The sequence below is a fragment of the Megalobrama amblycephala genome, linkage group LG18, assembly GCF_018812025.1.
Source record: "Megalobrama amblycephala isolate DHTTF-2021 linkage group LG18, ASM1881202v1, whole genome shotgun sequence".
NCBI classification, from domain to species: Eukaryota; Metazoa; Chordata; class Actinopteri; order Cypriniformes; family Xenocyprididae; genus Megalobrama; species Megalobrama amblycephala.
This window is the reverse complement of record NC_063061.1, coordinates 19,958,052-19,972,237: the sequence shown is the minus strand read 5'-3', so window position 1 is coordinate 19,972,237 and position 14,186 is coordinate 19,958,052. Positions and strand designations below refer to the sequence as shown.

General features: G+C 36.5%; 1 protein-coding gene across 7 annotated transcripts; it reads left to right on the top strand.

Annotated features, from left to right (window-relative positions):
* Nucleotides 1–1,284: 1,284 nt before the first annotated feature.
* LOC125253361 (whirlin-like) lies at nucleotides 1,285–12,009 on the top strand. Of its 7 annotated transcripts, none has more exons than XM_048167304.1 (4): nucleotides 1,286–1,858; nucleotides 2,102–2,163; nucleotides 2,415–3,320; nucleotides 11,482–12,009. In XM_048167304.1, exons 3-4 carry the CDS (start codon nucleotides 2,586–2,588, stop codon nucleotides 11,599–11,601), a joined length of 855 nt encoding a protein of 284 aa, XP_048023261.1. In that variant the 5' UTR covers nucleotides 1,286–1,858; nucleotides 2,102–2,163; nucleotides 2,415–2,585; the 3' UTR covers nucleotides 11,602–12,009. The 7 variants fall into 7 exon arrangements, with proteins under 7 accessions (XP_048023262.1, XP_048023261.1, XP_048023260.1 ...); XM_048167303.1 differs by having other exon boundaries at nucleotides 2,102–2,277; XM_048167305.1 differs by lacking the exon at nucleotides 11,482–12,009 and adding an exon at nucleotides 3,427–3,803 and having other exon boundaries at nucleotides 1,285–2,277.
* Nucleotides 12,010–14,186: the final 2,177 nt, after the last annotated feature.

The window sequence follows — 14,186 nt, the reverse complement described above, 5'->3', positions numbered from 1 at the left end:
ATAACTGTTTATTTTACACACTGTACATTTTTTTTGTGTGTTAAATTTACGGTAAAAACCCGGCAGCTGTGGTTGCAAGAACTTTACTGTAAAAAACACGGTAGCAACATTTTAGGTTTTTCACCTAAAAATTAAATTTCTGTCATTATTGCACAAAAACAAAACAAAAATAACGACTTTATTCAACAAATTTGTCATACTGCTACGCTATTTTCATTGAGGAGCTTCAGTGTTCATGTCCAAACGGCGGTTCAGTATTGGCCAGATCTGGTCACATGAGCAGTATGACGCATGCGTGTGATGCTGACGCAGGAGCCAACCAATACTGAGCCTGCATTCAGACATAAACACTGAAGCTCTGGATTTCGGATTTCATCAAAAATATCTTAATTTGTGTCCCGAAAAAAAACAAAGGTCTTACGGGTTTGGGACCCCTATAGAAGGTGCACACAGTGTCATTCACACAAACACTAAACACCATCATGGTAACACACATGAAATTTTAAAAAAGCAATAAACATTAATTTAACAACATTAGATGTAACATAAAACCCTAATGTACATAACTGATTGAAAAACTTGAAAGAGTTGTTTCAATGAAAATACATCAAGTGTGAAGTGTCACGCAGCAGGGAATTGTGGGAATGTCAATTTAAGGTTTTTCACTGTAAATTATACAATGACTTGTTATTTTTCACTTCCAAAAACTGTAAACTTAACGGTATTTTACTGTAAAATTACATTAAATCTATGACAGTTATTCACCATATACAGTACCAAAACTTTCTGTAAAACAATGAACTGTTTTTCACTGTAGCATTTTTACAGTCTTTTACCATTAAAATCAGAATCATTTTTACAGTGAGGTACAGCAATGCTATTTATTGTATATTTCATAGGATTTTAATGATCTCATGGGTAAAAAGCTATTTATGTGTTTATGCTGTCCAGGATTCATGATAGTTTACTTTCAAAGGACTCTTAAACAGGATTATTATAGTTAACCAAAACTAAAACCATCAAAAAAACTTACATTAATATAAGATAAACGTTAACTGAAATAAGATAAAGTATTAAAAACTTATTACAAGGCAACATTTCTCATTTTCATTTAGTTAAACTTGATATACTAAAATAACTAAAACAAAAATTAATAAAAAACTATATAGACATTTTAAAAATGCATGCACCCAACAAAATGACTAAAATTCCAAAATATTAATAAAAACTACTGCTCTTAAAATAAGCAATTGGGTATTTGCAAGTCCTGCGCGCACCCGCATGACTCGTGTGTTGTTGGTTACTAAGCAACTTACGCTCACCACATAAGTTGCGTCATTTCCTGTGGAGGGACGCGTTGGAGCGAGCCAGTACAGTCGATCCCCTCCGACAGCTGAAGGCAAGACGACATCACAGTCGAGCTCCGTTCCGTTTTACTTTCTTTCTTTGCGCACTAATGCAACCAATAACTTTCCAACCTGTTTGATTTCTGTCTGTGGAATACATCCGGCGCACTTTCCAAAGGACTAAAGCGCGTTTTAACTTTCTGATTTGAGCGTGCCAAAGGAAAACAACTTTGCATTTTAGTTTGGGTGCCATATCCTCCAAATACGGGACGAGTGGATTAGAACTGAACGCTGATCCGGTGCTCTACTTTAAAACTAATCAACGGGAACGCATTCATATGATTATGGACGTTGTAAAGCTTTGGATTTCTGGGCAAAGATCCTGAACTCCTTCATGAGGGATTCACTGTTGACGACAGAGATATTGGAGAAGACGCGCTGGCCACTTGACCCTTTTTCACGAGCACAAGACGCACCGGAGCGCGCAGCCTTCTGCCACCGTTACTGGGAAGGTGCACTTTCCTCTCGAATATAGGGCTTTTTAAATTTACGTTAAAGTTACAGTTTTTACAGTAAAATCTCCATTTCATATTTTTATAAACATGAAATGCTATGATGATGGGAATGAATTTTGATGACTATATTTTTTAAAAATTCATTATGTCATGCAGTGTTAGTATTCCAAAATGTCATTTGCCATGTTCCAATTATAATATGTTACCTGGTACTATTGAATGCCACATTTTTATTTAAAGATATGATCTCTCGAGCAACTGTGATTAATAACAATGACGGATCACAGTGCTACACCTTCCAGGTAACACGTGACCTTAAATGAATGCAGCAAACATTAACTAAACAACACAAACTGTAATTTAAAACACTCTAATTTACATACCTTTGAACAAAACAGATGAAAACAATTAATAAGGTCAGTCATACTATACTATTTACTAACTTATTCAATATATATAATACAAATTTAAAATAGCAAAATACTACTTTTTTTGTTTATTTCAATTCCAAACTTTTTTCTCGCTAATTAGATTTATGTGTTTGGTTTTGTAGGTCCTCAGTGACACGTTTGATATAATACTAAGTATGCCAGTGAACATCAAGGCAGCGCGGTGCCATGCGCCGCTCCGCAGACTCCTGTAGACTCGGTTCCGGTGGTACTGCGATGCTCGCCGGACCCCTCCGCTTCCGCTTGGCTCTGTGATCGAGGCAAAGAGCGCGAGGATGAGCACAGACCTGGAGCGCCTGTCGCTCAACTCTTCCTCGGGTAACTCCGTGGCTTCCAGTGCGCGTTCTCTATCCGCCAACGTGAAGAAGCTTCACAACGCTCTCAACCTGCTGCTCAGCGATCTCGAGAGAGAGCAGTTCATCCACTGCCTCAACGTGTACCACTCCAAGCGCAATGTGTACGATCTGGTCCAGACGCTTAAGGTCATACTGAACGTCCCGAGCAAGCGTCAGCTCCTGCCCATGCTGCGGCTGGTCATCCCGCGCTCGGATCAGCTTCTGTTCGATCAGTACACATCAGAAGGGCTCTACTTGAAATCCGACGTTCTTGCGCGCAATGGTGACCCGGACGGCGCCCACGAGGCTGCTAATTCGAGTCCAACACACGGCGCTCATTTCTCGGCTCCTTCCGCGTCTCAAGCCGCTCTGCGCGGATCTCCTGACAGTATCAGCACCAGCAGCGATGGGACAGCGACTCTTATTCCTTTACTGGGTAGAAATTTCTTACCGGAGCCTCCTGGAGAGATCCGACAGGTGATACTGAAGCGTCACAAGAGCAACGAGGGTTTGGGATTTAGCATCCGCGGAGGTTCCGAGCATGGAGTTGGGATCTATGTGTCACTGGTGGAACCGGGATCACTGGCAGAAAAGGAGGGTTTGAGAATAGGAGACCAGATCATGAAAGTAAACGACAAAGTGTTCGACCGGGTCACGCACGCAGAGGCAGTTAAGGTAAGGTATTTTAAACGAAACTTATTATTGATTCATTCATGCATGCTGTTGTTGATTGTATAATTTCTTTCCTTCTTTTAAAACAAAATATTACCTATGCAACTAGCCACATAAGATCACCAGCTTCTATGGCCAGTCATTAGACCACAGAGGAACAGACTGCACTCCTTCTCCTTTTATTGATTATTAATGCAAGACAAGCAGCTGAAAGTGTCCATTGAAGCACCAGAATGATAAATGCTCACTTTTATTGAGATGTGTTAGCCAGGATGGCCTGTACAATGTTGATGTTATTGATCAGTGTGTTTGGACTGGCTATAGTTGAATGATTAGATGAGGGTTGTCGATTTTGTGTCAGTAATACTTGCTGTCACACAGAGGTTTCAAGCATTTCTTTGCAGGTAAATCTTGCTTAGTTGTCATTCAAAAGAAGAGCTGACTTTGTCTATAACCCGGCCTTCACATATGATAGAACTGTAATCATAATTAAAGGGTTAGTTCAACCAAAAATGAAATTTCTGTCATTAAGTACTCACCCTCATGTCGTTCCACACCTGTAAGACCTTCGTTCATCTTTGGAACACAAATTAAGATATTTTTGATGAAATCCAAGAGTTTTTTTTATCCTCTATTGAAAGCAGTGTAATTACCACATTTGAGGTCCAGAAAGGTAATAAAAAACATTATTAAAATAGTCAGCATGACTGCAATGGTCCAAACTTAATGTTATAAAGCAACGAGAATACTTTTTGTGCACAAAAATAACGACTTTACTTGAGTTGTCAAAAGTACCAACTTCGGTACCAATCGATACTGAAATTTTAAAAATGTAATGCTTTGAGCGCTGTTGAGTGGATTCTTAAACACCTCTGATTGGCCATTGTGTTCACGTGCTCATCAGATATGTCTGTGATTGGCTACAATCAACGCACAGGAGTGTTTAAAAGCACACAGAAGAGTTTGAATTTGAAAGAGTTTTGAAAGCGAGAGCGGAAGCATTTGAAAGCAGGCGTCTATCAGCGGACTGGTCCACGATAGATGGCTGCTTTCAAACGCTGCCGTGTGTATCTGTGTAAGCGCTCAGTGAAGAGCGCCATTGATGATTATTTACAAAGTTTTTGAAGCGTTGATCATTGAAGCCAATCACAGACACATCCGATGAGCGTGTGAACACAATGGCCAATCAGAGGTGTTTACGAATCCGCGCAAATTTTTAAAGGTGCCCTAGAATTGAAAATTGAATTTACCTCGGCATAGTTAAATAATTAGAGTTCTGTACATGGAAATGACATACAGTGAGTCTCAAATGCCATTGTTTCCTCCTTCTTATGTAAATTTGATTTGTGCAAAAGACTTCGAAAAACAGGCAAATCTCAACATAACACAAACTGTGACGCAACAGTTGGGATCATTAATATGTACGGCCCCAATATTTGCATATGCCAGCTCATGTTCAAGCCATTAGACAAGCCAGTATTAACATCTGGAGCAGCACAGAGCCGAATCAACAGACTTTATGCAGGTAAGCAAGCAAGGACAACAGCGAAAAATGGCAGATGGAGCGATAATAACTGACATGATCCATGATAACATGATATTTTTAGTGATATTTGTAAATTGTCTTTCTAAATGTTTCGTTAGCATGTTGCTAATGTACTGTTAAATGTGGTTAAAGTTACCATCATTTCTTACTGTATTCACAGAGACAAGAGCCGTCGCTATTTTCATTATTAAACACTTGCAGTCTGTATAATTCATAAACACAACTTCATTCTTTATAAATCTCTCCAACAGTGTGTAATGTTAGCTTTAGCCACGGAGCTAGGGATGGGCGATATGGCCTAAAAAAATTATCACGATAATTTCAGGTATTTATTGCGATAACGATACCAATGACGATAATATATATATATATATATATATATATATATATATATATATATTACACCATAAACTTGATAGTCATTAGTCAGCAAGAAAAATAAGAAAACAAACCATTTAAAACAAAATGAACTGGATTAGAAACTGAATTATTTAAGTATAAGTATCATAACTTTATTATCATAAATATACCTAAACTGTGTGCTTGTAATCAAACGCATCATTTTATTCTGGAGACTGAACTCGCGCTCTGCTGCCACACTGGAGCGCGCTCACCACCTACTGGGCAGGGGCGGGAATTACATTTACAAGCTACATCAGCCTCAGTAATCTGACGGACGGGCTTCATATTTTTCATTGCTAAAAAACAAAAACAGTTAACGCAACCTCATATATATATATATATATTTATTTATTTATTTATTTATTTATTTATTATATATAATGTCGCGCGATTGTCATGCCGACCGTAACAGCCCTAACTGTATCAAAAAGTAACAATCCCAACTATGTCTTCAGATAGTTTACAAAATATATCTGACGCAGCTCTCCGTGTACGCGCTTCGGATGAGTACACATAAATCTCCTCACAGCGCGCGCAAGTTCTCTTTTGCGTCTTACAGTTGAATGTTTAAAGTGGCAACTGGCAAGGTTTAAATGAGTTTAGTTTAAACAATAGCAACGTGAGATGTTCAGGTCTCACCTGCACTCGCGCGCTATCAAAACCCGGGTGATGATGGCGTGAATGACATACGGCTCATTCATTGAACATTTGTTTATAGTGATTACCGTAGTTTGCTCCACATCTGATTTTCTATAACCAAACCAGTTCCAAATTGTGAAGGGAACTCTTCGCTTAACAACAAGCTGCTCCTCAGCCTCACGTCTTTCGTCATGCTTGTTTTAACTCCACACATGAACAGTGAATCGGTCGCGCACGAAATAAGTCAACAACTAGACTTATCGTAATTATCGCGAGGAGACAAATTTTTATCATGAGGAGAATTTTCAACGGTATTTATCGCAAACGATAATATCGCCCATCCCTACACGGAGCACTATCAAACTCATTCAGAATCAAATGTAAACATCCAAATAAATACCATACTTACATGACCCGATGGGCTGCATGACGAACACTTTGTAAAGATCCATTTTGAGGGTTATATTAGCTGTGTAAACTTTGTTTATGCAATGTATTATAGAGTTGCGAGCTTGGAGGCGGGGAGCGTGAGGATTTAAAGGGGACGCGCGACGAATTAGCACATTTATAATTATGCCCCAAAATAGGCAGTTAAAAAACTGAATAAAAAACATCTATAGGGTGTTTTAAGCTGAAACTTCACAGACACATTCAGGGGACACCTTAGATTTATATTACATCTTGTGAAAAAGCGTTCTATGGCACCTTTAAAATTTCAGTACCGACATGGTACTGAAGTCAGTACTTTTGACAACTCTAGACTTTATTCAACAATTTCGTCTCTCCCCTGTCATTATGCTATGCTGTTTATGTTGCAGAGCTTCCGTGTTTACGTCCGAAAGCCGGCTCAGTATTGATGTAGAACCTGGAAGCGCTGCAACGTAAATAGTGTAGCAGAATGACAGGGGAGAGAGGAATTTGTTGAATAAAGTCATTATTTTTGTTTTGTTTTTGCGCACAAAAGTATTCTAGTCACTTTATAACATTAAGGTTGAACCACTGTAGTCATGTTGACTATAATAACGATGTTTTTACTACTTTTCTGGACCTTGAATGTGGTAATTTTGAGGATAAAAAACCTCTTGGATTTCATCAAAAATATCTTAATTTGTGTTTCGAAGATAAACGAAGGTCTTACGGGTGTGGAACGACATGAGGGTGAGTAATAAATGACAGAATTTTCATTTTTGGGTGAACTAACCCTTTAATAGGAAGTAATCCTGTATTTTGGCCCTCACATGTATTGTTACTGAGATTGTGTGTGCTGTCCATGGTGCTGAAACCAGCTATTCATTATAGAAGGCATTCCGATCAAAAGTTTTCTTCAAGAAACATAGCATTTGTTAGCTGTAGTAAGACCACCAATTTTCACATGCCACAGACACTGGTGCGTTGAAACCCTCCAGAGAACCTTTTAAAAGGGCAGTTCTCTGAGGAACCCATTAGTTTCTACAAGAAACGAAACATTTGCAAACATAACAAGGCTTTGATGCACTTGAATTGAATATTGAAATACCCTGAGCATATTTCAACATTGGCATATGGCTAGAACCTCCTTTCCACTGATACCTTCCTGTTTGATTCTTCCATATTCCCATGTTTGTGAATCTCTGTAGAGTTGTGTGCCAAGAGAAACTGAACATGAACAGTTTGCCGCCTTTCTGTGTCATTGTTTCCCTCCTTCGCCGGGGGAAAGCTGGCACAGTTGAGCAGGGTATAAATTCTTTCCACGCTGCCTTTCTTAAACTGAAGCTGGCAGAGGGGGAAGGCTGCTTCCTCCCAGTTAATCATATTGATCTGCATGAGTAAATGGACGGGCCTCTCCCCCAGGCAGAACATGACCTTCTGCTTGTCTTGATGCGCTTGTTCTCATGTAATGCAGACATAGCCTATGTGAAGACACAAACAAACTGTCTAAGCAGCCAGAATGGAGAGCAATTTGATGGGGGTTTTGCTATAGGTGCAGATAAATTCAGCACAGTATATTTTTGATCTGTGCCTCTCCTGCATGCTAGCAGGCAGTTATCTCTCTTTTTTTTTAGCAAAAGGAAGAACATCTATTTTAGTCACAGGGAGGATTTCTTCAGGCTCTGTTGACCTTTGTGATGTGTAAATGAACCCTAAACTTTATCACATAGAATATTCTTCTTTTTCTTTCGTGGATTATTTTGGTGTTTCTTTAAGTTTTTTTTAGATATAAACACCAAAATAATACACTTTTTATATCAGTTTACATGTTCCCATGCAGCTAAAATATTATATGGTGAAACGCATGGTAAACACAGTGGCTCCATCTGAAACTGGATACTTTTTGAGATGGTACTTTTTGGAATAAGTATGTGCTTTGTGACTATTAAAAAATATGTTATATATAGTTTAAAAGTGTGTAGTATTAAAGGATTAGTTCACTTTCAAATAAAATTTTCCTGATAATTGACTCACCCCCATGTCATCAAGATGTTCATGTCCTTCTTTCTTCAGTCGAAAAGAAATTAAGGTTTTTGATGAAAACATTCCAGGATTATTCTCCTTATAGTGGACTTCAGTGGCCTCCAAACTGTTGAAGGTGAAAATGACAGTTTCAGTGCAGCTTCAAAGGGCTTTAAACGATACCAGACGAGGAATATGGGTCTTATCTAGCGAAACAATTGGTCATTTTCAAAAAAAAAAAAAAAATGTAGATGTATATGCTTTATATAAGCAAATGATCGCCTTCCAAGTGGTTCCACACTTTTGTATTCTTCAAAAAGCTTACGCTGTATGTCCTACGCCTTCACTATTCTACTATTTACGGAACGAACGCAGTGCCAGTTCCATTTTTTCCTTCAATAGAATAGGGAAGGCGTTTTTGTAGAACCACTTGGATCATTGGCGATCATTTGTTTATATAAAGCATATATATTTACACTTTTTTCGAAAATGACCAATCGTTTCGCTAGATAAGACCCTCATTCCTTAAAGAGCCTTAATTTCTTTTCGACTGAAGAAAGAAGGACATGAACATCTTGGATGACATGGGGGGTGAGTAAATTATCAGGAAAATTTTATTTGAAAGTGAACTAATCCTTTAATGCAATGCAATGCTAATGTACTACATCAGTTGAGTATAGCGACAATATATTTTCTATTCTGGTGTCACCGTTACTCTACAAAATTTGATGTAATGTCAAATTTAGAATTTTAATAGCTGTTTTTATTAACTGTGTACCATATTTGTTTAAAGTTAAAAACTTAAAAAGTACCATTTTAACTATTTTGGCTTTGTTCGAAGTATGTGAGAGTTTTGTTTTGTGAGATCAGTATCTTTCATCGAACCGAATCGTGACACGAGTATTATGTTCATGTTTCTGTTATGAGGTCAGTAGAGGAATCACTCCAGTTGCACTGACATCATTAATTCTCTTCCTGTGTCTTCTAAACTTCTTGTTTGTATGTCCAGATGCCTGTCTGACCAGCTGACTCAATGATGAGGATGGATTGTACATGCTCTAGGTGACATGTCCGCACCATCTTTATAGGCTATATTGAATGTGTGTGTGATGCCCTTTGGCATCTCATGATTGGTTGGTCTATCCGCATGGCCCTTTAGTGTTTATTCACAGGGCTGCTATGATAGCCCATATGATCAATGATCTTTCCTCATCTCCTGCTTCGAGGGTGACCCCATATAAAGAGAGTTGATTGAATTTTAATGCTGTTTTGACTCTCAAACGTAGAGGAGGTTGCCTCTTGCCTTTGACCTGACACCGAAAGATGATTAAGACAGAAGTGTTTACCAGCTAACAGTCAAATGCTGCTTTGTAATCTCAGTTAGAGTCAAGCTAGAAGATGCCTCTAACCATACATGTCCACTCGTGCTTAGCTGAGCGAGTGTTTTCAATTTGTTCATGGGAGCTGAGCAGCGGGTTCATTTGGGGCATTGTGATATTGACAGCAGAGTGGTGTGTGCAGTGAGAGAGAGCATCAAAAAGTTTTAGAAATGCTGAACTTTATCCAAATGAGAGGCAAAGAACAAGGTGAGGTGTGAGGTGACTGTGTACTATGATGTCAAATAAACTGTAATTGTGCATATATATGATGATGACTTAAAGGATTAGTTCACTTCAGAATTAAAATTTCCTGATAATTTACTCACCCCCATGTCATCCAAGATGTTTGTCTTTCTTTCTTTCTTCAGCCGAAAAGAAATTAAGTTTTTGAGGAAAACGTTCCAGGATTTTTCTCCATATAGTGGACTTCAATGGGAACAAATGGGTTGAAGGTCCAAATTGCAGTTTCAGTGCAGCTTACACGATCCAAGCTGAGGAATAAGGGTCTTATCTAGCCAAACGATTGGTCATTTTCTAAAAAAAAAAATATATATAAATATACTTTTTAGCCACAAATACTCATCTTGCACTGCTCTGCGATGCGCCACGCATTACGTAATCATGTGGGAAAGGTCAGTGAAGTCCACTATATGGAGAAAAATCCTGGAATGTTTTCCTCAAAAACCTTAATTTCTTTTCGACTGAAGAAAGAAGGACATGGACATCTTGGATGACATGGGGGTGAGTAAATTCAGGAAATTTTAATTCTGAAGTGAACAAAAAACATGAAAATGCTGCAGTAAAAATTGTAAGTTACCTTGTATTGTGAAAAAAATGTGCATATTATATGTTTTACTGTAAAATGCTGTCAAATTTATCATTTTTTTAATCAGTTTATCATTTTTATCAATTTTATCATTTTTATCATTTTTATCAATTTATCATTAGCAAGTAAAAACTATGCTTGTTAAAATAGCTTGGTATATTAAAATGATATCACTTAATAAAATATGCAGACATATGCTGAAAAATATAGGCACCAATATGCCACACTGTAATAACATTGTCACAGAATGTTTTTATGGTGAATTTCTGGCAACCTTTTTTCTGTAAATTTAGCAGTGTATATATATATATATATATATATATATATATATATATATATATATATATATATATATATATATATATATTTATTTTTTATTATTATTATTATAATATTATTATTTTTTACAGATTTGTGCTGTTGAAATTAACATGTTAGCATATGGAAAAATGCATTATTATTATTTTTATTTATTTTTGTTAAATCACAAATAACACACAACTAACACACAAATTTCATCACTTTCAAAATCTGTGAACAATTGTGATTAAATATTTTATTTGCAGCACAACCTTACAGACGCACAGTCCCAAAAAGGCAGATCACTTGTATTTTGACCATTACTGAGCGAGTTTCTTACGCACAAGTAGAAACCTAGTATAAGAGATTCCTGCCTGTTCTTCCAATGAAAGAAAAACAAGTTAATGGAGGAAGGGAGGGTGAGACTTTCCTCCATCCCTGCATTCTCCTATTCACTGGATTTTCTTCATTAAATCGAATTTAAGGCTGCGTATCAGCGCTGTTTCATTTCTCGGCCCCTCTGCTAATTGTCTCTGACTGAATAGGTGGCACAAATGTTTTTCCCCTGTTCACATGATCTCTTGTTCATTACATGGGCTTAGAGCAGGTGACTGACTGTCCGTTCTCTTCATCTTGATTTAGCCCCACCATAGAACAGAGAATATACACTGCCTTTCTCTGACAGACCTCATCAATTTGAAGCAGGGCAGGATTGATGCTCGGTCATTACACACTGTTGGGGACCTGTTGATATATGGCTGACTGACTGTGGATCATTGGTCCACATTTCTGTGATTTCAAGACCTCCCTCTCTCAGCACGATATCTTTGTGGTATACTGATCCCAGATCTGTCGTTTTTGTGTTTGTGAAATAAATCACATGCCTGTAGAGTCATGGCTTTGAGGTTCTGGTTTTGCGTATTTTATTAGTATGTGTATGTCAAGTGGATTTGACCTTATTTTAATGAAAGTTAGAAGCTGCAGAATTTCTAACTTGTATTTGCATTCATTATGAGAATTCTGGAATATTGTAGAATGTGAAAGCACAGTGCAGTAAAATTATAGTTATTCACCTGCTAAAATACTTTCTAGTTATTTGTGGCTCCTAAGCCATTTATGCTTTTGAAATTACTACACACATTTTAGATGAATAAACCTCTCACTCACGTACTCTTGTTCTCTAGTTCTTTCTTATTCAGTCATTCACATGCATACACAAGCACTGAATTATTCTGTGAAGGGAAAGTGGCGTGGAAGTCTCTCTTCCATGATGCAACTGTGACGTTTATTTATTTCTTTTCAGATTAACACAGTGAGAAGCATACAGCCTAAAATCCTCTACAAGCTACACCAGGAAATGAGTTTGAGCTTTAGTCTGGTTACACAATCCTTGTAGATTGAAATAATCGGTTGTTCTTGACGACAGGATTTTACAGATCCCAAGACAGTCCTGATACAAAACAGGAGTGTATTGAGAATTTACACCTATTTCCCTTACTAAGGTATTGGACCTGGATCACAGTAATATTTATGTATATGTATACTTTTATCTGTAAAATAAATTGCTTTAAAAGATTATATATATATATATATATATATATATATATATATATATATATATATATATATATATATATATATATATATATATATATATATATATATATATAAAATATTACAGTCAAACCAAATATTATTCAGATATTTTTGATATATTTTTACTAATGTGTGTAGGACACTAATAAAATTTAAATTTAGAAACAAAAATTATTCAGACACTTTGACCTGATCATGTTTTGTGTTACCTGACATAATTAAGATAATTTTTTTCTGACACAGTTTAACTCTGAGATCTTGTCATATTTTATTACCATTTTTTTTAAACTATAGTGAATAAACTGTATTAATGAATGAAATGTTCAAGGTGTCTGAATAAATTTTGGTTTGATAATATATATATTTGGTTTGGACTATTATAGTTTGTTACTATTTTTAATGTTTTTGAAAGAAGTCTCTCATGCTCATCAAGCCTGCATTTATTTGATAAAATATAAGTAATATTGTGAAATATTATTACAATTTAAAATAATGGCTTTCTATTTTAATATACTTTAAAATATAATTTATTTCTGTGAAGCAAAGCTGAATTTTCATTAGCCGTTATTCCAGCCTTTAGTGTCCTTCAGAAATCATTCTAATATGCTGATTTGATACAGTTATTATAAATGTTGAAAACAGCTGTGCTGCTAATTTTTTTTTTTTTTTTTTTGGAACGTATGTTCTTTTTTCAGGATTCATTGATGAATAAAAAGTTAAAAAGAACAGCATTTTATCCAAAATAGAAATATTAATATATTAATTTACTCTTTAGTATCACCTTTTATCAATTTAACACTTTCTTGCTGAATAAAAGTATTAATTTCTTTAAAAAAAAAAAAAAAGAAAGAAAAAAATGACTGACCCCAAACTTTTGAACGGTAGTGTATACCGTTAAAAAAAGATTTCTATTTTAAATAAATATTCCTTTTAACTTTTTTTTTTCATCAAAGAATCCTGAAAAAGGTATCACAGTTTATTAAAAATATTAAGCAGCACAACTAATTCCAACATTGTTAATAAATCAGCATATTAGAATAATTTCTGAAGGATCATGTGGGACTGAAGACTGGAGTAATGGCTGATATTTATATTTATACATTATCTAGGATGAATCACTTTTGTTGTAGTATTCCTCATTTGTAAGTTGGTTTGGATAAGTGCTATACCATCTGGATTAATACATGTAATATAAATGTATTTGCTTACATTTCATGAATCAACATTTCATGAATTACATTTCATGAGTGTTTACAGCTAAACTCTGCTCATAAGTGACTTGTTCATTTTGTGGTTGCAGTAGGATTAGTAGATTATTTTGAGCAGTAGAAGCTTGTAGCTAATTAATAGGACTCTCCACCCTGTTTTTGCCTTTCATCTCCTCTGTCCTCTTTTGAGCCTTAAAGCATGTCATTTAATACAGTTGAGCCTGGCCCCTCCCCCGCCTCCCATACCCAGCGTCCCATTGTCCTGTCTGGACCCAGACCATCTGTTGCACAAGCTCTTGTATCTGCAGCTTGACTCGTTCATAGTCTTAATGTGAGAGAGAACGGATGGAGACGTGAAATTCGGTTTGTCCACATAGGCAAATAAGGCAGTGCAGTATTGATGATGTGCCTGATCCTTTCCCATTGGACGGTCTCTTGACTTTGGCCTCTGATTGGCTGACTCCTCTGTCATGGACTCCTGTGGGTAAATAATTGAAGAAGCTCCACCTTGTCTCAACACGTACACTACTAATGTCAGACAGA